This window comes from Leucopleurus acutus, assembly GCF_964270905.1.
Source record: "Leucopleurus acutus genome assembly, chromosome: 1".
Taxonomy (NCBI): domain Eukaryota; kingdom Metazoa; phylum Chordata; class Mammalia; order Artiodactyla; family Delphinidae; genus Leucopleurus; species Leucopleurus acutus.
Genome location: NC_139142.1, coordinates 164,207,130 through 164,232,328, shown reverse-complemented (window position 1 = coordinate 164,232,328; position 25,199 = coordinate 164,207,130). Strand labels below are relative to the sequence as shown.

Sequence of the window (25,199 nt, the reverse complement as noted above, 5' to 3'; positions counted from 1 at the left end):
GCTTTAGGATTTTGCCCCTCCCACCAGGCTTCTCCTCTGCTATGAGCACAATAGCTCTGGTGATCAGAGTTCTTTAATCATACATGGCTGCCACCCAGCTGTACTCAAATAAAAACTCCTACCTGAGCTTGGGAAAAGGTGCATATGTACTTATTTTTTTATAAAACACTGGAAAACTGGACAATGTCACAGACATCTCAGTGTCAAACTGTTACACTTGATGCATTGTGTTCATTCCCTTCTTTGTAGGTGGAAAAGACGTTAGAGGTAAATTAACATGACTGCTTTGATCACCACTAACACTGATTTCTGAGATCTTACTCTGGGCCAGGCAGTGTGCCAAGTAATCTATCGAGTTACGAAAGTTATTTAATCCTTATAACAATGCTATCAAGTCAGAATGGCTACTGTCACTTCAAATTTGGGGACACTGGGGTACTTAGCAAGGTTTAGTATCTTGGTTAAGGTCACCCATTAACTAAATGGTAGCACATGGACTCAAGATCTTGACCACTATGCTTCGCCGTCTGCCAACTTTCTCAATCTGTTTTCAATCCAACGATCTGTTCTACAGTAACTTGAAATAAAAATGCACAATTGCAGATTTTCCTTACATTGCTCTAAAACTGACCAGGAACCCTGCCCTAAAGGAGCTAATTGGAGTCCTTCATCCAGTTCTCCTGGGACCCCTGCCCCTTCATCTGTGGGAGGCCAGGGATAGCATCTCTCCAGGGGACATCTGGGTCTACTGTTGGCTGAATTATTGCGAAAATGTTCAGTGCTCCTTCTAAAAAAATCATTGGCTGTGAAATCGATGGCGTGCTGCCCCGGTGACCTGTTTCGTGGAGTTTTAGAAACAGTTGTTCCGTGGATATATATTTAAAGAAAATGTCAGATTTCTCCCAGAGGATCATGGGATTCTGCATTCATCTTTGCCTGTGAATCAATACACCAGTGAGCTGGATGTGACTTATGGGGGAATGAAGACGTTCCCTCCAGGGTGAGTCAGTGTGTGAGAGCCACCATGTCCATGGAGTATTTTATTTCTGTCATATTGTTAAATAAGTAAAAAAAATATGTTGGAAAATAAAGAAGCCCCCCCTCTAAGGAGCAGTCACCCTGGTAGGGGTCTATTTTTTTGAGGAAGAATTGAATGTTGAGAGTGGAAAATTTATCTTTTGGCTGGAGGGGCCGCGTGTTGGCTCTTAGCTGTGGCTGTGATTAAAATCCAAACAGTCCCAGTTCCTGGCAAATGGAAGAGTCGGTCATATTTTCTTGTCTGACTTCCTGGTTAGTCCACGTGATGCCATCTGCCATGAGCCATCTAGACTGCCAGAGTCTGCCCAGGGGAGCCTGTGGGCTGGGCTGTGGGCGTGGGTCGGGTATTTCCAGGAAGAAAGAATTTTGGCCCTAGAGGAGAGAGGCCAGAGGGAGATGGCTCTGTGAGCTGTGGCAGCCAGAAGAACACAAGGGCAGAAGTGTGAGGCTTCGAGCGACCTTCTGCAGGAACAGAAGGAGCAAGCTAGGGCATTCAACAATTTCTTAGCATGTTTTATTCCATCACTGAGGATCTCTGCCTGCCCCAAGCAGCCCCTCCTCTGATCCTTGATAGAAGAACTAATGCTGTTGGGATTCCCCATCAGAAGGGCTGAGCGTCTACAACTTTTCCAGTAGCAGAGAAGGAGAAAAAAGAGGTGTATATTGAGTATCTAATATATACGAGGTCCTGTCTCACCCCTGGAACAATCCCACAGAGGAGGTATGCTTAAACCCAGTTTGACAAATGAGGGATTGGAGGCTTGGCCAAGTGAAATAACTGGTCCAACATCACATGGCAAGTAAATGGGAATTAGTATTGTGATTATTAGCATTGCCACCATCCAGGTCTATTGTTTTCAAAGACCAGCTCTTTCCTTACCCAGCTCAGCACCATAGCCCTCATGCTATGCGTCCCCTTCCGCCAGAACTCAAGATGGCGGGTCCCCTCAGAGGAATCAAAGGGGGAAAAAATCCAAACAAGTTAGCATCTCAGAGCCCTTACCGTGTGCCAGAGATTTCCTTCACTCATTTCTCATTTACTTTTGTGAGATGAAGGGTGTGGTCTTGGCCGGGCACCTGGCCCACCTCTCAACTGTCCAGGCTGTGTTTTTCTCTTACGGATGGAACCAGAAGCATATTTCAAGACTGGCTTCTGAGTAGCCAGCACTCTTTCAATGGCATGGGTTTGGAGAAATTTGAGTTGGTGTTGCAAAGTGCTCTCCGAAGTTTCTGTTTATGGCAAGATGGTATTTTCACTTTACCGAGAAGATGGGAACAGTCTGTCCAGAAAGCTGAGCAAGAATCAAAGAGATTGACTTAGAGGTAAAGAATGAATTGGAAAGAAAAGAAGCTTGGATTCTGAATCCCATGATACCATTTAGGCAAAGGCAAGAGGCACCAAAGGATATAAACTCACAGCACAGAAACCCTCCAGAAATACCCTAAGGACCATTAGTGTATCTCGAATAGGCTTCTCTTAATACCCTGCATGCATGGAGCAGACATGATTAAAATAGATTGGAATATTTCATTTTCTTAAAGCAAAGTGATAATTACCTCTGGTATAATTTACAGATTTAATCGACTTGGTAAAATATTAACTCAATTTTGGGGATGGGTTTGTGCTGATCCTGTCACTTTCCTTCCCCCAGTCCTGGCCCTGACCACTTGCCACGGCTCTCAAAATCACTCAACAATCATGTTAATAATACTGTTATTATAATAATCATTTTGGGCCTCTTTATAGCCCCTTTTACTTCACAAAGCACGTTAACATATATTATCACTAATCCTCATAGTAACTGTGAAGAAGGCAGATTGAGCACAATTACCCCATTTTACAGACATTAAAACAGAGCCTTGGAGAATTCAGGCTGAATGAATACTTGCTGTATTCATTTCCTAGGGCTGCCTTAACATATTCCCACAAATCTGGGGGCTTCAAACAATAGAAAGTGATTCTCTCACTCTTCTGGAGGCCTGAAGTCCAAAATCAAGGTGTCAGGAGGACTACACACTCTTCCAAGGCTCTAGGGAGAATCCGTCCTTGCCTTTTCCAGCTTCTGGTGGCTCCTGGTGTTGCTTGGCTTGTGGCAGCACCACTCCGGTCTCTGCCTCTGTCTTCATGTGGCCATCTTCCTCTTTGTCTTTGATCTTTCCCTCTTTTCTCTCATATAGATACCAGTCACTGGATTTCGGGCCCACGGTAATCCAGAATGATCTCATCCATGATCCTTAACTTGGTTATATCTGCAAAGACTCTATTTCCAAATAAGGTCACATTCACAGATACTGGGGCTTAGGACTTTGACATATTTTGGGGGATGGGGGAGACACTATTCAATCTACTATAGTTGCCCAAGGTGACACAACTGGCTCAACTCAGATCTTTTGTTTGGATAGTTTTTTTAACCACAGGACTGTTGGCATCTCCAGGGTGCCCTCTGGGCATGTTTTCTTCTGTGACAACAGATTCGGGCCCCCTCCCCATATTTCACTACCTGGCCATGGATTGCCACTGGCAGCACTGATGCTGCGGAGGGAAGAAAACCAGAGTGATGACTAGTGGGGAATCAGTGTTTTTTAAACACTCAGTCTTGGCCTTGGCTGTTCAGCAAAGTGTCTTTGTGCACAAACTCGGATGGGGCTGAGTTAATCTGTAGGAAGCCCCAAGGGCCCTACGATTAGGCCCTGGGCCATCTTGAGGAAAGGGCTGGGTGTTGGTAATCTTTGCTGTGAAGCAGCTGCTGTTGTATTATTCATGGGGCCGCCTGCATTATTGATGGAGCAGGGGAAGGCTTGCTTTAGGCTCCTTGAGTCTGCCCCTGAAGCCCTGGCTGAAGACCCCTCTGCTCCAGACCTGATTTGATGCGAGAATGGACAGCATCATTTAGACCCAGGACTTGCCCTTCTTTGCTTCTGGTCCACCTCACTGTTTGACCCCTCTTGTCAGGATATGAAGACGATAGTGGATTTGCTCGGTGAGATGCCCAGGGCATCTGTTCTGAGACTGAAAATGCTTTCTGCCGTATGTATGTCTTGTTGTCCAGGAGGAGAGTCCAGAGGGATGGGGGGAAGAACGCAAAGTTCTTCTGCAGTTTCCAGGAGACCCTGGGTTAGAGGAAACGACCAGGTCTCATGGTGCCTGCCTTCTGGAGGAAAAAGTCGGAGGGAAACAAACAAGCTTTTAGCGTGCCCATGCCTGGAAGGGTCTAAGACACACCCCACATATCTCACTGGATTCCCCTGCCAGCCTCAGGACGCTGTGGCACCGTCCACCTTTCTGGGGGACCCCTGAGATGTTGGGATACGCAGTAGTGCAGGGCTCAGACAAGAGGCAGAACTGAATAAAGCACATGTAGCTTGAAGCAGCCTGGCCAAGGCTCTCACTTGTCTGGTATTTTCCACCCAGGTGGGTAATTTGTATTTTTACAGCTACTTAATAATGAATGACCACATCTTGTCAAGTAAGCAACTGGGAAAAATCAGGCTGACCTCGTTCAGTGTGCATGTGTTCCGGCATCTGGACCCTCAGTATCCTTCCAGCAGGGCTGCCAGGCCTCTCCTCACAGCCCCTACCGCGTGACTCCCAACCACTGTTCCACTCCCCTTCCCCAGAAACGCCGGACAGGGAATCTGACCTCCTGTGTTTCCTAAGGAAGCCCTCAGACGTTCCCTTCCCCTGCTTCCTCCTTGTTGTGAGGGTCAGAGCTGGTGAGGCATGTAAGGCCTTCAGCGTAGTGCTGGGCACAGAGTAAATGCAATGCAAACGTTATTATCCAATTATTTTTTTGACTTCTCTCTCATTTTCTCCTGTCTACCTTTTCTCTCTCCTCTCCCTCATTTCTCAGCTGCAGAAGCATCTGCCTTGACCCGAGGGCAAACCCCTCCAAGGGTCCTGGACCTCATCCGTCACTTTGCTGCTCTAGGGCCTTACCTTTCCCTCCCCACCCCCAGCCCTGCCCTGACCCGATTCCTAATATGTTTCCCCTCTTCCTCTCCACTGGTTTTTCTCTTCTGTTTTCAACCAAAGATACTTCTGTCTTCCATTGACTTCCTATTCCCTGGAGCTTAAAACGCTGGGGTCATCTTTTACTCTTTCCTTTTCTTCTACCTCCAAGGAAGCACCAGATACCACCGTGTCTTCCTTTATGATGTTTGGTCCATCTTCGCCTTCCTTCTCCCCAATTTTTACCTCTCTACTCCAGGCTCTTAGTAACTAGGCGGCCATTCTCTCATGGTGGTCCAGGGTCCCATGGGGATCCCCAAGACCCTTACAGGGAGACCAAGATGTTAAATCTATTTTCATAATAACCCTGAGACGTTACTTGCCTTTTTCATTCCCGTGGGCAGTGGAGTTTTCCAGAGGCCACGTGACATACGTTAACATCATTCCTCTGATGCTTGATGGAGTTTGTGCTAATGCGTTCTTGTGTTTTAAATTTTTCTCAGTTTTAATTTCTAATATGGTAAATCGTGATAGATATACTCCACCTAAAAGTTCTTGGAGACTCTCAGTCATCTTTAAGAGTGAAAAGGAGTGCTGAGACCAAAAAGTTGGAGAACATTGACCTGGAGCCTGCTAGCCTATATGGTACCTATATGTGAATGAGAAAAGATGCCTCTTCTGGGTGGATAGAGCCCCATGCCAGGTACCGGGTCTGGTCAAGGGTATGCAGGCTGGATTTCATCCCCCATTCATCCCTTTGGCTGGGTGCATTGAGACATGCATGAACTTCAGCACTGTACACGGTGACCCTGTGTTTATCAGACATCCTAACCGGGGTCCCAGTCTCCGGCTGTCCTCCTCTCTGGTTGATCCTGTTCAACATTGCTGGATTACTCTTCTTACAGTTTTGTTCACTTCATTCTCCAACTACAAGGGCCTCGGTGGTTCCCACTGCCTCTTGGATGCATTTCAAGCTTCCTGATGTGGCAGTGAATGTCCTCCACCATCTGGCTTCCACTTGCCCTTCCAGCTTTATTTCCAGGTGCTCCTGCTGTAGCACAAGCTTTCTTTCCTGTTTCCACAGTCCAGCCTGCATCATCCCTCTAACTCTTCCCCTAGTCTTTCCCTCCACAAGCTTCCAAAGTTCAGGGATCCTGCTTACTCCTCCTAGAATCTCCCATCTAGCTACGCCTTATACGTGATAGATGGCGGGGAAAGTACGTGAATTTTGGAGTCCAACAGGCTAAGCTTTGAAGCCCTGCTTTGTCACATACCAGCCGAGGGACCTTGAGCACGTGACTTGACTCCTCCAAACGTAGGAGGGGGTCCCTCTTGTGCATGACGATGAGAGACTGGCTGGCTCTGAGTGCAGCTGTGAGAGGCAGATGCTTGATGAAGGTTAGTTCTTGTCTCCTTTGCTGAAAGAGTGTGGTGTGCAGAGCAAAGTCATGGGCACTTTTAGACTAAGAGGATATCACACAGGGGTGTTTGCACATTCTACCTGTGCTGTCCTGTTGGCTAGAAAGCACTGATTCCTCCCTTCCAAGGGCCTCACTTTTTTCTGAAAGCTGGTTAATGCTGATGTGTGCTTCACTACTTTGGAATTTGCCAGTTGTCAAAAATATCCTGGGTCTTAGTGCAATTACCCAAGTGGCCCTCCCTCTGGGCACCAATAGATTCATCCCCTTACTGGTCCAGAAAGAGAATCATGTTCCCTTGAGTGATCCTGGCATTCAGATTTATCAGGTGCCCTTGCCTTTAAGAGTTTTACATCAGCTTATGCCCTTCAATTGTCCCCCTAAGGAGATGACTCCCTCTGAGTCACAAGGAAAATGAGTGGAGAAGGAAGGCCTTGAACTTGACTCTTCCTCTATCAGACAGTCTTCTTTACCAAGATGAGTGCTCCTGGAAAACAGGGACTGATTATTCTTTTCTGTTTCAGCAGCACTCAGCCCACAGCCAGACATGGATGAGGTGCTTATTAAGGATTTTGTTCAATTTATGAAGGAATAAAGCTGGTCCCAAGATAGGCTTTGAGCAGATATTGGAAACAGCGAATCACCTTCTCCCCAGGGAGAATAGCTTCTTTCTTCCTTCTTCCCTCCTTCCTTCCCTCCCTCCCTCCCTCCCTCCCTCCCTTCCTTCCTTCCTCCCTCCTTTTATTCATTCAACGGGTATTTATATGCCAGGCTTAGTTATAGGTACTGGGGATATAGCAATGAACCTAATAGACAATGTCTCTGACTTTGATGGAACTTAATTTTTATTTGGGGAGACAGATAATAAACAAGCAAGCAAATATTTATTTTTTAATTTTTAGATTTATTTTGTTTATCCGTTCTATATATACTAATTTGCATCTGCTAGCCCCAAACTTCCAAGCAAGCAAATAAATATTTAAAGTGATGCTGGGCAGTGACAAATACCAGAAAGAAGAAAATAGTCAGGCAAGGGACTCGGCAGTGTGAGGGCAGGGGTTGGTGGTAACTTTCCTATAGAAGTGGTCAGAGAAGGCTGTATGATTCCTTAATGAAGGGAGGGAGTTGATCTAGCAGATATGTTCTCAGTCCAAACTCTGTAGGCAGAAAGGACAACAAGTGCAAAGGCCCTGAGGCAGGAGCATGCAGGTCATCCTGGTAAACTTGACACACAGCAAGGTCAGAGTGGCTGAAGAAGAGGAGGAGAGGGTGAGGCAGGCAATGAAGTCCGAGAGGTGACAGAGGGTGGTATAGATCCCGTAGGCCTTCGACTCTGACTTTCAAAGAGTTGGGAGGCCAGTGGAGGGTTTTGAGAAGAGGAGCTTCCCAAGCCAATGTATTTTAAAGGTCTCTTTGGCAGGTAAGTTCAGTGGAGTGGATTTTTTTGGAATGAGTTTATTTGTTTAAAAACTAAATAAATTCATGGACTTCTATAAGTATTTTTTATTTCTTTGGAGACCTTGCTAAACCCTTATCTCCTTAGTCCCTGAGGAGCAGGTGGGGGCCCATGCATGGCCTCACAGCCCTGGGAGGGAGCTGGGCCACCTTCGGTTCAGGGGCTCCCTTCCCTCGCTTCTCGCCCACAGGAGGTTGGAGCAGAACTTCTTCAACTGCAGCTGTGACATCCGCTGGATGCAGCTGTGGCAGGAGCAGGGGGAGGCCAAGCTGAACAGCCAGAACCTCTACTGCATCAGTGCCGACGGCTCCCATCTCCCACTATTTCGCATGAACATCAGCCAATGCGGTGAGTGAGCCGCCCGGTCCCAGCTGGCTCCACGCGGGCCTCCCTCAGACACCAGGGACGGTGCTGCGCATCAGCTGGGAAAGCCAGGGCCTTCTTTCCCCACTGCCCTCCCAGCCTTGAACTCTGCATTGGGTGCAGATCTGGCTCCCCTCTTACCTCCTTGCTCATTCTTGTCTCTTCATGAGCCAGCCGTGGGAAAGTTGGTTCCAGGGATGCAGAAAGGGGTTAAGTGTGCTCTTTGTCATTGGACCAGAGTCCTTTCTCTCTGTCAGTTCCCTGTTAAGCAAACCTGAAGGAGTGTTATGTCCAGGTGTGGTCTCTGGATCTCCTGTATCAGGAGCATCTAAGGCACTTTTAGAGAAGCAGATGTCTGGGTCCATCCACAGACTTAAGAGATCAGAATATCTGGAGATGAGTTTGGAAATCTGAATTTCTAGCAAGATCCCCATGGGAGTCTGAAGCGGACCAAAGTTTTGAGAACCAGTGCCCAAAGTGGAAGATGTCATTTGATGTCATTGTTAGAGCTGCATTCCTTCAGCAACTGTCCTCCTCACCAATCCCTGCGCCCCAACCACCACGTCCAACTGCATGGGCTTAAATCTTGAGTTCTACCGTCTGCTTGGGAGGTGGTGTGAAGCTTCTGGGACTTGGGGGACTTCTGAGAGGTCAGGCAGGTTTTGTGGAGTCATTATTGGACAAACCAAGCAGTGCCACCATTGCCCCCACGCACAAAGTTTTGGTAGCAAGTATTTGCCTGTTTTTTCACCCACCCTGTCCTCCCTCCCAGACCTGCCTGAGATCAGTGTGAGCCATGCCAACCTGACCGTACGAGAGGGTGACAATGCTGTCATCACTTGCAATGGCTCTGGATCGCCCCTGCCCGACGTGGACTGGATAGTCACCGGACTGCAGTCCATCAACACCCACCAGGTAGGCGTCCGAAGCTTGGGACCTATCACCTCTTAGTCTTAATGAGCTAAAATCATGAATGGAAGCAAGAGACGTGAGAATAAGGAAGAAGAAGAAGGGAAGTTTGTGGTCCTATTTCTATAGGAAGAAGCGCATAGACATGGGTTCCACCCAGCTGCAACATTTTCTAGCCAACTTGATCTTGAACATGCTATAAACATCTCTGTACCTTACTTTCCTCATCTGTGAAATGGGTATAATGCTACCATTCATCTCATGGGATAAGTGTGAGTGTTACCTGAGCTCTTGACTGTAGAGAGCTTGGCCCTTGGTCGATGTGCCTTCACCAGCAAGGCCTCCTTCACCTACTGCTCAGCTTTCCTTTTGATTCCTAAGGGTGTTTGGGGGTTAGGTGGGGGAGCCGCCCTTGTAGAAACTGTTTGATTGTTGTCTTTTTTTTTGTACCATCATCTAATTTTTCTTTTATCTTTTCCTAAATTTTTATTGTGGTAAAGTATACATAACTTAAAATGTACAGTCAAACATTTTTTTAGTTATTATAAAATATTGGCTCTATTCTCCATGTTGTACAATACATCCCTGCAGCTTATTTTATACACATGATTATTGTTTTTTTTATTGGGTTTTTAGACAAATCTGAACTGGACCAATGTACACGCCATCAACCTGACGCTGGTAAATGTGACGAGTGAGGACAACGGCTTCACCCTGACGTGCATTGCAGAGAACGTGGTGGGCATGAGCAATGCCAGCGTCGCCCTCACTGTCCACTGTGAGCGGATGCCCTGTGGGGGGCGGCTGGGACCCTGGGGATCTCAGCATAGGAGGCTGGGGCCGGGCAGAGCTGCTGCAATGGGCCTGGTCCACCAGGAGGTGGACTCCTGTGGGGCGGGACTGAGCAAATCAAGTCAGTCCTTGGCTAGTAACCCCAGAAAGGGTGTCCCTGTCCCTCAGAAGATGATGCGCCTCCAACTCAGCTCTGACTTTACTCCTAAGTTGGCCCAAGTCTGCCTTTTGCTAAACCCCTAAAAGGTCATGAGAGGGAACCCTCCAGCTGTAGTGGATCCAGGAAGCTTGAGTGAAGACAGACATCTCTTCCCCTCTTTGGGGGTGGTGTTGGGGGGGAAACCTCTGATTCCCTCAGGTCTTTTTAAAGCGGGGTGGGGAAGAATTGGGTTGCCCACCCCAGCTCCTGGAAGGCTGCTCTGGGACACCGGAGGCTCTGTGTTCTGGGTGTCAGCTGGCCTTTCCCCGGCAGACCCCCCACGCGTGGTGAGCCTGGAGGAGCCTGAGCTGCGCCTGGAACATTGCATCGAGTTCGTGGTGCGCGGCAACCCGCCGCCCACACTGCACTGGCTGCATAACGGGCAGCCGCTGCGTGAGTCCAAGATCATCCACGTGGAGTACTACCAGGAGGGCGAGGTCTCCGAGGGCTGCCTGCTCTTCAACAAGCCCACCCACTACAACAACGGCAACTATACCCTCATCGCCAAGAACCCCCTGGGCACAGCCAACCAGACCATCAATGGCCACTTCCTCAAGGAGCCCTTTCCAGGTGAGGGCAGGGCTGCTCTGGGGTGACTGATCCCCTCCAGGAGCTCAGGGGGACGGGGAGTGGGGGCTTGAGAGGAGAAGCAGCATCAACACAAATACCGTCATCGACAACCAAACACACACTGAAACATATTCAGCCACCACCAGAATTTTGTGTAAACTAGATGAAGTCTGATTTCCAATAGCAGTCACAGTGAAACCCAAGACCCCCTCAGAAATACACAGCTGTACATATAAGGGCATATGGTGTTACGGCAGAGAAAGTGGGGACTTGAGAGGTGGATAAGAATGGCGGAGAATCTGGACCCAATTCTTTTTTTTGTTGGGGGACTCTGGGCATGATCGTTCCCTCAATACCCTCATCTGTGAAATGGGCATGATTGTACTTCTCCCATAAGAATCTCGTGACTTTTAAATACTTTTAAAGTAGACAAAGCATGTATCACAGGCTTTGGTACCTAACGATGGTTTGATGACCTTCCATTACAAGGGGCTTCAGGGTCTATCTGGTTCAACCCCACATGTAACAGGCCAGTGAACAGAATCCTTCCACTTGCTGGGTAGAAATAAGGCCTTGGCTGGGTTTCCAGGTCTGTGGCTCTTTTCCTCTAGCTCCGTGGTGAGCTGATGGGTGGAGGGTACCTGATGCTGTCAGCCTGGATGATGCTGATTCTAGTGGACGGGGTCATTGAAATGATGAGAGAACTTTGTTTGAATATTTGGGAGGGGAGTCTTGTCTTTCTCTGTCTGGGCTAGAATATTTCAAATACCTTCCTGAAGTTAGAGGAGACGAAAATACTCCCACGAGTTTAGTGAAAGTGGTTGCAGCATCTCTTGGGGGTGGTTTTGGTAGCTGATAAGTTTCTGTCAGTGAAGCCATATATCTTTGATGACCTTGGTGATGTCTGCTGGGAACAGACCTCTTGGCCTTCAATTCCTGGAAATCCAGGATTCTAATGAGATAAAGGGGAGTGTAAAGACTGATCTCGATCTCTCTGTCTCTCTCTCACACACACACAGGGCATTGGAGTACTAGCACTGTGCAGCATCTGCTTCTGTGAAGGTGATTTCACAGCATACAGATAATCAGGGGGTAGCAGTTCCAAGAGGCCTTTTTAATCTTAGTGCAAGGAAACTCGAACTTTAGAGGCTTTGAGAGAAACTCTGGAGAGATGAGGCCGCCTGGGAAGCTAAATTCTTGCCACTGAGGGCCAGGGGATGGTGGAGCCATCACTCAGGAGAGGACTGAGAACGTGCCGATGTTTGAGACCCTGGCCATCCCATATGGTCCTACATTTCCAACATCATTCCAAGTATGCCCAGTGAGAGGCCTCAGGACACTTCCCACTGTGGGCCACACGGGAGCTGAAAGAGTCCTGTCTTGCACTGCAGAAGCAGCAGCTTTTAGATGCAGAGATACTTTGCTTTTTGGGGCCAAAGTCAGGCTAGGCTTTGTTGGCATAAAGGGCTGGAGTGGCCCTTTGCCCTGCTTGTGCCCGTCTGGTGATTAGAGAATGGAAACTGTTTTTAAAGAGGAGAGTCGACACTCCCTGATGGGCGAGGAGTGAAGCCCTCGCCAAAGTCATGCTTCTGTTTCCAAAGGGAAGCTTCTGGGGCCTGGTGAGAGCAGGGAGCCCTGGAATGCTCGGGAGGGAGGGGGAGCCACCCTGGCTTCTGCATGCAGAGGGTGTCCTGGCCATGGGGCAGCAGGAGCAGTGGCCACGGCTTTTCCTTTGTCCTCCCTCGCCTTGGGAGGGAAGCAGTTCTCTGCATCCTTGCAGCCATACAGACACCTCCTCTGTCCCCAAGAGACACAGCTGCCCCTCCTCTTCATCTCTGGATACGCCTGTCACCTTTTCAGTTCTCCTCAGGCCAGTGGTTCTCGAAGAGTGGTCTCCAGACCAGCAACATCAGCATCACCTGGGCAGGTGTTAGAACTCAAATCCTGGAGCCCCACCCAAACCTACTGAATCAGAAACTGTGGGGTGGGGCCCGGCAGTCTGTATTTTAACAAGCCCTCCGCCCCCGAAAATTCAGACACTCCCTCGTTTGCCATCTCCTGCCATGACATTTGTGGACCCAGGAGGCCAGAGGGAAGTGGAGTTACAGAGGAACTTGAAGGGAAACAGCTCACCTGCAGTGGGTCCCTCAAACCCATCTACGCCCTGCCAGGGCCATCCTGTGCGAAGGTTTGCTTGTTTGTAAAGGAGTCAGTGGATGATGGAAAGGCAGTGACAGGGAAAAGATGGGCCAGTCATGTCAAGAGACAAAATATCTAGGCGTCAGGAGAGCAAATTATCCAGGGGAGTGGACAGTAAACCTCGCACCTGCTGAGCCTGGATACAAAGGCTCTCCGTGGACTCCTGCTCTTCTCTTGCTGTGGTGTGGGGACATTGTATTTGTCATCTGTACCCCTCTCGCTCCCAGGCAGCAAAACAGACATTAAGAGCAAGGGTTCTGAAATCAGACAGATGCAAGTATTATCCTATCTGTGGCCCTACTGGCCCCGATAATGGGGCTTAGCACATGGTTGGCGTGAGGTGAAGGATGATCACTGCTCGGTGCCTCTGTTTCTTCATCTGTGAAATGGGAATGATAACCAGAGCTCCCACCTAAATTGCCCTGAGGATGAATGAAGTGATGTCCACCCAGTGTTTAGCTCTGTGTCCGGATAGAGGGAAGGTTCAATAGCTGTTGGCTACGACTAGGATTCTAGGTGGAGAGTTTAGGAGTTGAGTTTAGGAGTTCTAGATCTGGTCGTTGCTCTCTAATCGAGCTGGTAAGTTCTAACAGACAGCCTTCAGGTAGTTTACTAGGGTAGTGGTTATGGAGTCACAATGCCAAGATTCAGATTCTCATTCAATTGCTTAGCAGCTCTGTGATCTCAGGCAAATTACTCAATCCCCTGCTTCTGCCTCAAAGATTGTAGTGAAGATTAATTCGCACATAGTGGATTAATCCACCTAAAATATTTCCCACAGTGCTTGGCACAGAGTAAGCACAGAATTACTGTTTGATTTTATTATTATATATAAAAAAAACACCCAAGGGCAACTGAAAAGGGATTTGTTTTGGGGGAAAAACAGAGATCTGAAGGTGAGGGTCTCCTTTCCTGACTGTTCATGGGCTGGAGACCCACAGGAGAGCTTTGATTGCATTGAACATAATCAGTGGAGCCGTCTGTAGATGCAGAGGCCTCCATCAGAAGGATTTTTTCAGAGCAGGACATTGAAATGAAATGTTCTGGAAAAGCTTTTTGTAAACTTCACATGCTATACAAATGTTGGTGTTTCCTTCTGCATTTCCAAAGAAGCACTAGAATGTTCAGCCTGGAGTTCAGCCTTAGTGTAGGAACCAGTCTCTGGAAAGGGAGATTTGTTCTAGGAGCATGGAATCCTCTTTGGTGTTCCAGGGATCTGGGCCTAGGAGTGGGGACCGTGAGGAGTCAGGGATCCGAGTGTCAGGGGAGGCTGGGGATCATGTTAGGGTCGAGGTGGCACCTGGAAGGTTGGAGATCCTTAGATGATGATGTGATAGAAGGAGGAATGTTGACAAGGTATATGTGTGTGTGTGTGTGTGTGTGTGTGTGTGTGTGTGTGTGTGTGTGTGTGTGTGTGTGTGTGTGTGTGTGTTTGCCTGCACATGTGCAACAAATATATGAGAACACTTGACAAAACGTTTAGGAATAAGTGAGCTGCCATAACTCTTGAATTCTCATTTCTTTTTACCTGACTGGGAAGCCTCTTCATCATGATCTTGTGACAGCAGAAATCAGAATTCCGTCAGGGCCCTGGGTACAAACCATGGGGGACACCATTGCCCCAGTGTCCATAGCCGCACTTTTTGAGACTAGAATGTGGTCCCAACCTGCCAGTGCTGGGGGAAAAGAGGGGGCAGCAGCGTGTGGCTTTCTGTGCTGGGTGGGCAGAGCGTGGGGACGCCTGGCGCAGCTCCCCACTCCCTCCTCACACCTGAAGCCAGGGCATCTCTTCTCCTTATCACGTCTATGTGCATCTCTCTCTATCTGGACGCAAGCTGCTGCCTCTCTTCTCCATTCTCCGGATCCCACTGGCGTTTCCCACTGGGTTTTTCTTGAGGTTTTTGGGATCTGGAGGACACATGTGCATTGCTTTCATGCCCAGTTCCTGTTGGGATTCAGATGCTGCCTTGGCACACTGGTCCGGTTGTCCTCCCAGCCTGCTGGTGCGGGCTGAGGTGAGGACCACTCTCGGGTACCATCCTTTTCCAGGGTGAAGTTCTGAGTCCTCCCACAGGTTAGAGAGAACCCAGAAGGTCTGGCTGTTCCAAGGCTTGTGTACTTCCTGGGTATATAAATGTTTCCAGGCTCTTGCAAAGGAGATAAGCATTCATAGGCTGATTGAGAGATTACAGGGTTTACAGATTCGGCCAAAACATTTGGCTGACGTGAGCATATTCTCTAATAAATGAGAGCCTTATGAGAAATATGCAAATTGGTGTTAACTAGGAATTGATCTGGCACCTCTCTTTTCTCAGGCTCTGAAGCCAAGGCTAGGGCCCCCTTGCCTCCATCCTCCTCCCAAATCAGCCGTTTGGTCACCTGAAGTTTAGAAGAGGGCGGGGGGCCTGAAGGGCACACTCAGGAATCTGGAGAAAGCTGTATTGCTCTCCCACAAAACAACACAAAGTGGATGATGAGCAAGCAACCTATTAGCAGTGAATTTACTGTGAATAAGGCTTTCTCTAAGGGACTCCTTCACAGAAAGGCATCAATTTTCCCCCACGGGTAGCTAGGGAAGAATATTTGCTGGCGCATACTTGATAGAGCTATGAGTACAATGAACTGTGAAAGCCTAGCCAAGGGCCTGGGTAAATGGAAGACCCACGGTGAATGAATGAACGAATAAGTTCTTCTTTTTCAGGGTGTGGTAGGCTTGTGCCAGGAGGAAGTGGAGTAAAATGCAGTGGTTCTCAAAGGGACCAGCAGAACAAGAAAACTTGTTCGAAATGCAAAATTCTCAAGACCTCCCCCAGACCTCCTGAGTCAGAAACTCTGGGGTGAGGACCAATAATCCATATTTCTTTAAAAAATTTTAAAAGATTTTTAACTTTTCATTTTGAAATAGTTTGAGATTTACCAGAAAAGTTACAAAATAGTACCAAAAAAGCTTCCTTATACTGTTCACCCAGCTTCCCCCAGTGTTACCATCTTACATAACTACAGGGCAGTGATCAAAACCAGGAGAGTAACGTTGATACAACCCTATTACCTAATCTACAGACTTTATCTAAATCTTACCAGTTGTCCCACTGCTGTCCTTTTCTTCTCTGAGATCCAATCCAGGATTATATTGATACATTGTATTTAGCTGCCGTGTTACCTATTCTCTTTAAATCTGGGGCAGTTCTTCAGGCTTTCTTTGTCTTTCACGATCTGTGCCCTTTTTTTTTAATTTTTTTTTTTTTTACATCTTTATTGGAGTATAATTGCTTTACAATGGTGTGTTAGTTTCTGCTTTATAACAAAGTGAATCAGTTATACATATATCCCCATATCTCTTCCCTCTTGCGTCTCCCTCCCTCCTACCCTCCCTATCCCACCCTTCTAGGTGGTCACAAAGCACCGAGCTGATCTCCCTGTGCTATGCGGCCGCTTCCCACTAGCTATCTATTTTACGTTTGGTAGGGTATATATGTCCATGCCACTCTCTCACTGTGCACTTTTGAAGGATCCTCACTAGTTATTTTGTAGACTGTCCCACAATTTGGGTTTGCCTGATGTTTTCTCACAATTGAATGCCAGTTAGGCATTTTTGGCAGGAACACCGCAGAAGTGATGCTGTGCCCGTTCAGTACGTTGTGTCAGGGGTACACGACGTCTGTACGTTTTATTACCAGTGATGTTAACTTTATCACTTGGTCTGGATGGTGTCTGCTAGGTTTCTCCACTGCAGAGTGACTATTTTTTTCTCCTCTGTAATTAATAAGCATAATATTTTGAGCTTTGTAAATATCTTGTTTCTTATCATTCTTTCACACATTAGTTTTAGCATTCATTGATGATTCTTGCCTGAAACAAATGTTAGTGTGCCATTTGTCAATGGTGATTTTTCTATTTCTATCCTTTTCCTCTACATTTATTAATTGGATTTTATTGTAAGGAAAAGCTTTCTTTTCTTATTTGTTGATTAAATTACTTCGTTATATCAGTATGGACTCATGGGTATTTATTTTGTTCTATGAATTATAATCCATGTATTAACTTGCTAGGGCTGCTGTAAGAAAGTGTCAGAGACTGAGTGGCTTCAACAATAGAAATTTATTTTCTCACAGTTCTGGAGGCTGGAAGTCTGAGATCAAGGTGTCAGCAGGGTTGGTTCCATCTACCCTCTGGGTACGTCTATGTCTTAGTGTCCTCTTATAAGGACACCAGTCATATTTGATTAGTTCCCACCTTAATGACTTTATTTTAACTTAATTACCTCTTAAAGACCCTATCTCTAAATACAGTCATAGTCTAAGGTACTGGGGGTTAGGACTTCAACATATGAATTTTGGGCAGATATAATTCAGCTCATAACAGTCTATGACTGTCATTATATTGTCATTATATTTTGTTGCTCAAATCATCCCCAGTTTGGCCATTGGAGACCCCTTCATACTGGCTCCTGTGTCCCTTCTTCATGCCCCCATTAATTCTTGAGCACCTTCTTACTTTCCAGTACTGCAAGATGTTCCAAGCACATCTTGTACTTTCTCTGCCCCAGCCTGGAGTTAATGTGTTTCTCCAAGGATCCCTCATTCTTTTTACTGGAGAATGGTAGTGATCACCTCCTGGATGGTTCTGTGGCATGCTAAAGTTTGAGAATCTCTGATAGAGTGGTTCTGAGCCCAGACTTGGATTTGAATCCAGCTCTATCCCTTCTTAGATGAGTGACATTCAATTAGTTACTTAATTTCTATAAGTCTGTTTCCTTTTCTGTTGAAAGGGGATAATGCTACCCACCTCCTAGGGTGGTTATAAGGATTGATGCATTACATAAAGCATTTTGCACAGCCCCTGGCTCATAATCAATGCCCAACGATGATTGGCTTTCATTATTAGGTGAGCCATTTCTAAAGGCCAAAGACCAAATAACACATTTTCATCTGGGGAGTGGATAGATTCTAGAGGGATTCCCAAGAACGTCTCAATGACCTACTAGAATAAACGCTACATATTGATCTGAGGAATTGTGTCTTGAGATCATAGCTGGCATTTTCCAGGAAGATCCATGGAAGCCCATCCTGCAGCATTTCTTCTTGGCGCTAATGTACCACCAACGTTCCCAACACTCTGGGCACCTGAGGGCGGGAGGAATGAGGGTGAGATGGTGAGTCTGGATGTAGTTCCTCATCTCATAGTATGGTTTCTAGTCTCCAGGTGGACCAGGCCACCTCCCTTGAAACCAGGAGTTTTAGCTCTTATTCCTTCTCCATTTGGAAGACCACCTTCTAAAGAGTGTGGGGGAGGGGTGACGAGCCAAGGATTTTAGTTTTCAGTTGCCAGGGCAACAGGGGATCATGGTGAGTGGGAGAGATCATAGCTAGGAGAAAGACAGAGTGCGACTGTTCTGGTTTTTTATTACGTTTGTTAATGATCTCTTTGTCTTTTTTGCAGAGAGCACGGATAACTTTGTCTCTTGTAAGTCTCTTTTACCTTTTGCTTTGAAAGTGATTTATTCTGATACTTTTGGTAACTACTGAGTCCAAATAGCCCTCTTTCGTATTCTACCAGCATCCTCAGACTCATGGCTGCTGAGAGCATCTGAGTGAACTGTGAAAGGAGAGTAGAAATACTTGAGCAGTTCCAAGCCCACTCCTCTTGGACAGTCACTTGCTGCCTCAGTTTCCCCGCAGTTTTCTAGGGTCTGACCGTGTTGTGGGTCTTCCCACCCAGACGGACAGAGGTGGTGTCAGGAAGGATGTGGGGTTCACGTGCCCCAGTGGACCCCTGTTGAGCATCTCAGTTGTTCTTGCAGAGAGAATGTGGAGCCTATAAACATGTTAGTGTTTGTCACCTGCTTTGGGAGCCAGGACCTACCTCGTGTGGAGCTGTGATTGACAAGGTCTCCTGATAGGTTCGCCTGTCCTCAGATGAGATTATTGAGGCTCAGTCTATAAGTGATTTGGGGCCAGGACTAGACGATCCCCAAAGGATTTGGTGTTTCGCTCATGGTCTGTGGGGAAGCATATTTATTCCTTTTCCTTTTGTCCCCTGTGGGAGAGGAACAGGGACGGCTGAGGCCATTTCTGCTCCCTGTTCGGCCTGAGACAGTAGACAGTCCTGTTTAGAACGCCCCTTGTTGTTTGGCACAGATGTGAATATAACCTGGATTCCTTTGTTTGTCCTCGGTCTTTGAGGACTTGTCATCTCACAGGATGTCCCTCCAGAGAATTTTGAACTGGGGCTCTCTCTGGACAAGGAGTTGATTCTAGAAGGAGGACTAATGGATGCTCGGCTTCCCATCCAGGCCTTGCTGGGAAGAGCAGGTGTTTCCTAGTCAGATAAACTTGCTGCCAACTGAAGCTGCCATTGTGTTCTGAAATCCGCCGTAGGGCGATGGATAGTGGGTTGTTTATGGGGCCACAGGCCTCCTGGATCTCACTGAGGAGTGAAGAGGGAACGAGGAAGGGCGTGGAGAGTCTGGGACAGGATAAGGGGTGCAGAGAGGAGCTGAATGTCAGCAACAGCTACCATCACCCACGAAACTGGCCGAATCCAGACCCTGGCTGTGATCCCAAACCATTTTTTTCCCTCTTATTTATTCAATAGCTCATGGCCCACGTTGTCCAGGTTACATTATTTACTCTGTGATGGGGATTGGGGGATGGGAGCAAAGGTTCTTTATACCTATGGAGTCTGTCTTTGAGTCATCAGTACCCACCAGGCAGCCACACGGGGATCCGATCTCTGGGAACCCCTGCAAAGCCTGGGGAGGCCAGGCAGTCAGAGTCTAGCTTCAAGGGGATGTTCTCCAGCAAGAACTTTCAAGAGGACTTGGGAGTTAGCCAGGGACCGTGGCTGAGGCTCTCGTGGCCAGGAAGCTAACTACTCTTCTCTATTTATGTTTGGTTTTCAGTCTACGAAGTGAGCCCCACCCCTCCTATCACTGTGACCCATAAACCAGAGGAAGACACTTTTGGGGTGAGTCACTCCTTGGTCAAGAGGAAGGTGTTTACTGATGCAGTAGTTTTTCAGGCTTCTGTTTTAGTAGCTAACTTTTCCCAATACTGCCTTATTTGGAACTCTAGCATACGTGGCATAGAGAAGCCGTGATGAATGACCTCCTTTCAGGTGGTTAAAACCTTCCTTGTTTGATGAGAATAATTCATTGTTTGAGGAAGTCTTTGAGGATCTGCTTTAAGCCCTAGGGCTCGGGAGGAGAACAGTTTGAAACTTCCCACTCCATTAGGAGCCAGCTGGGCCTGATCGAAGGGGCTGCTAACTGTACAGACTTTTACAAAAGTCAGAGTTGCCCAGGGCATCTTCTTGAGTGGGAGGTGACCCCCCCCCCCCCGCCCCAGCTCTCAGAGCCTGAGGTTTCTCTGGGGAGAAAAGGAAAGGAGTCTTTTTAGAATCTCCTGGATAAGAATATTATGCAAAGAATGTCAATGTGAAGATGCAAGATTTGCTTGCTAATTAAAACCACAACGGAACAACAGGCAGAAGCATCTCTGGGCTTCCTCCTGCATCTCTTAGGATGGTCCCCAGATGAGAGGGCTCAGAACACTGAATCATGGAACTTTCTCTAATCAGTCTGGGTAATTTATTTTTTGATGTTCTTAGAGTCTCATAAATTACATCTTCTCAAGACTTTACTCAGTCTGAGAAGTTCTGAAGTTCACTGAAGTTCTGGGAGGGCTACAGTTGCTACTGTAATAGGATGTTCTCATCTGAGCATGCGTGTTACTTCATACTCCGGTTTTCTGTAACTGCTCGACTGTCTGTTTTTGGCTCCCAATAGGTATCCATAGCCGTTGGACTTGCTGCTTTTGCCTGTGTCCTGTTGGTGGTTCTCTTTATCATGATCAACAAGTATGGTCGACGGTCCAAATTTGGAATGAAGGGTAAGGTGGAATTTTCATTTGCGAGGGTCTCGTGGGGGAAACATGGCTCCTTTTGATCAAAAGATGCTGTTTTAATTTCTTTGCTCTCTGAGAGGGCTTCAGGGTGGTGGGCTTAAGTGGCCCTGGTAGAGACTCCCATCTACACGTTTATTATTGGTAGTGATGGATTGAAGGCAGTGTTGGTGTGAGGACCAAACTGTGGACCACCTGGTTTTTCGGTAATGACTAAAAACATTGCTTCACTGGGCTGGTACAATGAGGATGATTTGGGAAGGAAGTTGGATTTGAGGGCAAATGAAGAGGACTTACATTTCTTTTTATTTTTGGTGGGTAAAAGGACTCTTTGTTTGAGTAACTTGTTTTTTCTCTTGTCTGCACCTATCCTTGGAGTTGTGATGAGAAGGTATTAGCAGAACTAAATGTAGGATGGTAGACTGTGGCATTGAAAGGTTGCCCATGCGTGGTATCTCAGCACGTAGCTCTACACAGAGTTCCGGAATGGGTGCCAAGAGCAACATGATTGCTAAATCTGCTGGCCAGTTTCCACAACACAGAGTACTCAACCCCATTACAGCTGGGGTGGAATGTGAGACGTGGCTCTCCACCAAGGCTTGGGAAAAGGGGACTGGCACAAAAGGGGTTAATGTGGTGAATTAGCATCCATCTGCCTGGTCCCAGGATGGATCTGACCAAATGGCGCAAGGGAGGCTGGATACCAGTGCTTAAACAGAAACTTGAATTTCAAGATATACTCCCAGCTGGGGTTTCCATTTATGGCTGATGTTAATAGGAGAAGGGTGGGGAGGGAGTATGAAGTATTTGACAAGCCGTCAGGTTCCTGAGCAAGGATTCAGGTTGGAGTCTTCTGGTGAGATTATGGGATCCAGAAAGATGAATTTCGATGACTTCTGCGCACGAACTGGTATCTGTGGTTGGGGTCTTGACCTGGGGGCTCAGGAATTGAAGGGGAAAGCATGAATGAGATTCACAGGGTTAGTGGTCCCCTGAACTTATATGTAAATGTTTAATTGGTTGTACATGGTGGCAGGGGGCGGGGTTGGGAAGGAACTAATCCATAGCTTCTATTATATTGTCAAAAGAGTCTGTGACCACCCTACAAGTTTAGAACACTGATATATAGCAAGGGATAGCCATAGAGAACTAGAAAGGCAGAAATCATGGGGGAGGACTGTCTGGCTTCCCAGAAGCCTCCTGCCTCTTTCTGCTCTTGGTTAAGCTGAACAAGTCCCAGAAGAGCAAACCAGGTTTTCTTGAAGCAAATGAAATATTTTGACCAAGAGAAATAACACGTAAAGGCAAATTATAAAACTTCTCTATATATTAGAAGTTTGGCCTGAAGCTAGATGACTTAAACAAGAGGAGACCACGGTCAGCCACCTTGGCTGGAGAGGTTTTATCTACCAGTACCCCACGGGCCAAACAGGGCTTCACAGGTTTGGAAGATCAGTGACCCCCATGCAGGCTCTGAGCCTTCAGTCTTAGCATCATCCTTGGGCGCCTGGCTTTGAGGACCTGGCACTAGTACTTGTGCAAAATTTTCCTACCATGGGAGGAACTTTCCTAGCTCTTCCTCCCTCCACCTAAGGAAACAGCAGGGCCTTGACCAAAGGGAAAAACGGGGCATTATTGCTCTCCCCTGGAGAGGCACACCACCAGCTGAGACCCTGCAACAAGACTGGCACCACCAAACAAGCAGATTTTTCCTCTTAATTGTCATCTGTTTTCTGGAAGAGCGTGTCCCCATGTCGGATGAATTAGGCAGCACCCAGGGTGGTGCTTTCCCCTCAGCTGTCCTTGGAGCCTCTCCCAACACCCACTCCCCTCTCCCGGGCTGAGCTGCCTTCATTGGCCCTGGTTGCGCCACAAGAACACATCCATAAGTTTGGAAGTGAAATATTCCTTAATTTAAAGTCAGGTGACCTGAAGAAGTTTGGCTAGAGTGAGAGGCAAGATAAGATGTTGTATCCAAGGCTGACCCTGTTTAGAATTAAGCCTGCATCTTTCTGATCTTTGTTATGCCTGACTGTATTTAGTTCTCATCTTAGGATGAAACAGCAAATGCCCCAGGCTGCATACACCCTTGATCTTTTATTAGCAGTGGGCCTCCCAGTCCAGAAAAAAGAGCAAAGTTGCGTGTACCAGAAGTCCCCCAAATCTGACTCAGGCAAACCTCCGTCTCTTCAGAGCCACCCGTTCCTCAGCTTTGAATTTTCAAATCTGGGTTAAAAATGTGTGATGCCACTTAATTGCTCTTTGTTTCCAGCAAAGTTACTTAACTTCTCACAGCCTCTATTCCCACAACTTCAAAATGATGGAATGATACCACCTCCCTCATTGCATTGCTCTGAGTGTTGAGATCTGTGTGTAATTGACATTTAAAAGGGTCCCTGTGGTTGTAGTTTTCTTCTTTCTTTGTGTGTAAGCCTGTCCAAGCTTCTTTCATTGTCCTTCCAGGAAGGGCTGCCCTCCCAAGACTTAATCATGCCCTCTTTTGTCCCACACAATATTTAGTAAAAATGCTTTTCTTCCACCCTAATCCTGGGGCACTGTCATTATCTTGCTCACACATCATCTGTCCTGTTAGACCAGGAGTGACTTGTTGCAGAAACCCGCAGTCCCTCAGCTGAGTATGCCTGAAACTTTGCACAGTCTTTGACAAATTGTTTCTGAACTTAGAAATGAATGACTTTAGTTTTACTCAGAAAACAAGCACAGCTTGTTAATCAGTAATGGGCTAGTTAGGGCTCATTTGGAAATCTGAGATGTCTGGGCAGTGGAGGTGGAGCGGAGATGATCTGGGAGACTCATAAATAATTCCCACCCTCCACAGCTGAGGGCCTGGAACACAGTGTATGGATGAGGAGGACTTATTAAAATGAACTTCCTTCTGAGAAATAAAAAAATATATAGAAAAATACGGACATTAGTATGACAGACACTCATATTCCTGTCACTTAGAATAAGCAGCTGTTACTGTTTTGTCTTCTGTTGCATCTAATGTTTTATTCCTATTACTGATAAAACTAAGATGGCTTTAACTGTCACCCCGGTCCCATTTCCGCTCCCATTTCCATAGGCAGTCATTAGCTTGAGTTCACTGTGCATCCATCAGTCCACTTGTTTTTGTCTCTCTCCCTGTATCTCTGTCTCTCCTTCTCTGCTGTCTCTGCACACCCACCCTTCGCGCCATGGCTCTCTCCCAGCTGACCCCATACCCTGCAGACTGCCAACTTAGCAACTGCCTCTACTCTATGGCAATCCTAGTGGCCAAGTCGGGGAACCAGCTCAATTTTATAGTTCTACTTACATATATGTATATATATATATGTTTTGTTTTGTTTGTTTTTTCCAAATCACAATTGCATTTATTCATAGACATCTAGAAAACAATCAAAAGTATATTTGTCTCTTATAGACCTTATTAATAAATTTTATGTGGATGAGAGAGCTTGTGTCCCGAGAGTTTTAAACAGCATGATTAAAGACTGTAACACTCCCAAGAGTGGTCACAGATAGGTACAGGATGTGAAGAAAGATATACATATATACATACACATATATATGTCTACATATGTGAATACATTTACAAGATGCATTACTTTGTGTATGTTTTAATTTGTACACGTGTTTATACTCTAAACACCCTTCTGCATCTTCTTTATTTGCTTGTCATGTGTTAGAGATCGCTCCATGTTGGTACGTATAGGAATTCCACTGGGGACCTATTTTATGGAGGTTGAATGTATTAACCAGAGTTTATAGAAATGAACTGAAAATGCGTTGTCTCAGACACTTTTTTACTGTTTTCAACTGCCATCTTGTTGATCGAAATTCTGGCCTGGGGAGAGGTCAGGATTCTGCCCTGTGGAGGGTTAGGATTCGAGCTCATCTTCTCTTGTAATCACAAAGGTTCTAAAATGGGGCTGAGTGTCCAGTGGGCTTTCTTTGAGCTGTGGATGAAGCCCCATGCTTTAGAGTGGCAGGATGATCCTGAAGTATTTGGTATGGTGTGGGCACTGACCAGTCAGAGCACATACTACCCTCCTGCTGGAGCCGGCACCCGGGGGCTCCCTGCTGTGCCGGGTGTTAACTCATAATCATGCTGGATCACAGGGTGGCTGAGTGGTGGGTGGTCAGGAGGTTCAGGGCAGGGGTCGTTTACTGGGAGGGACAGAAATATATCAAAATATGTCAGTATCTTAACTAATTATATTGTGCCGGTGCATCCTGGGCCTGGAAGTGACATGGCTTAGAATTTATTCCATGCTCATCCTCGTATAATATTTTAAAATTAGACATTGAAAGATCGTGACAATGATCTAGCCGGGCCCTGCAGTGTCATTATTTAGAGATGAGAAACTGAGGCATAGGAAGCCCAAGAAAGGAGGTGACCTGC

At 46.8% G+C, this 25,199-nt stretch overlaps 1 protein-coding gene across 7 annotated transcripts in view; it reads left to right on the top strand.

The window, feature by feature from the left end:
• The window catches only part of NTRK3 (neurotrophic receptor tyrosine kinase 3), a gene marked incomplete at both ends in the record, with an annotated part of 373,663 nt that overhangs the window by 115,531 nt on the left and 232,933 nt on the right, over positions 1 to 25,199 (top strand). For 5 of the 7 annotated variants that reach the window (XM_082857936.1, XM_082857935.1, XM_082857934.1 and 2 more), the window contains 7 exons: positions 8,052 to 8,209; positions 8,997 to 9,139; positions 9,770 to 9,911; positions 10,398 to 10,694; positions 18,333 to 18,356; positions 19,795 to 19,859; positions 20,680 to 20,782. In XM_082857936.1, coding sequence (XP_082714062.1) covers positions 8,052 to 8,209; positions 8,997 to 9,139; positions 9,770 to 9,911; positions 10,398 to 10,694; positions 18,333 to 18,356; positions 19,795 to 19,859; positions 20,680 to 20,782 — 932 coding nt within the window. The remainder of the gene's footprint in view (positions 1 to 8,051; positions 8,210 to 8,996; positions 9,140 to 9,769; positions 9,912 to 10,397; positions 10,695 to 18,332; positions 18,357 to 19,794; positions 19,860 to 20,679; positions 20,783 to 25,199) is intronic. The other 2 variants (XM_082857937.1, XM_082857939.1) reach the window with 1 other exon arrangement.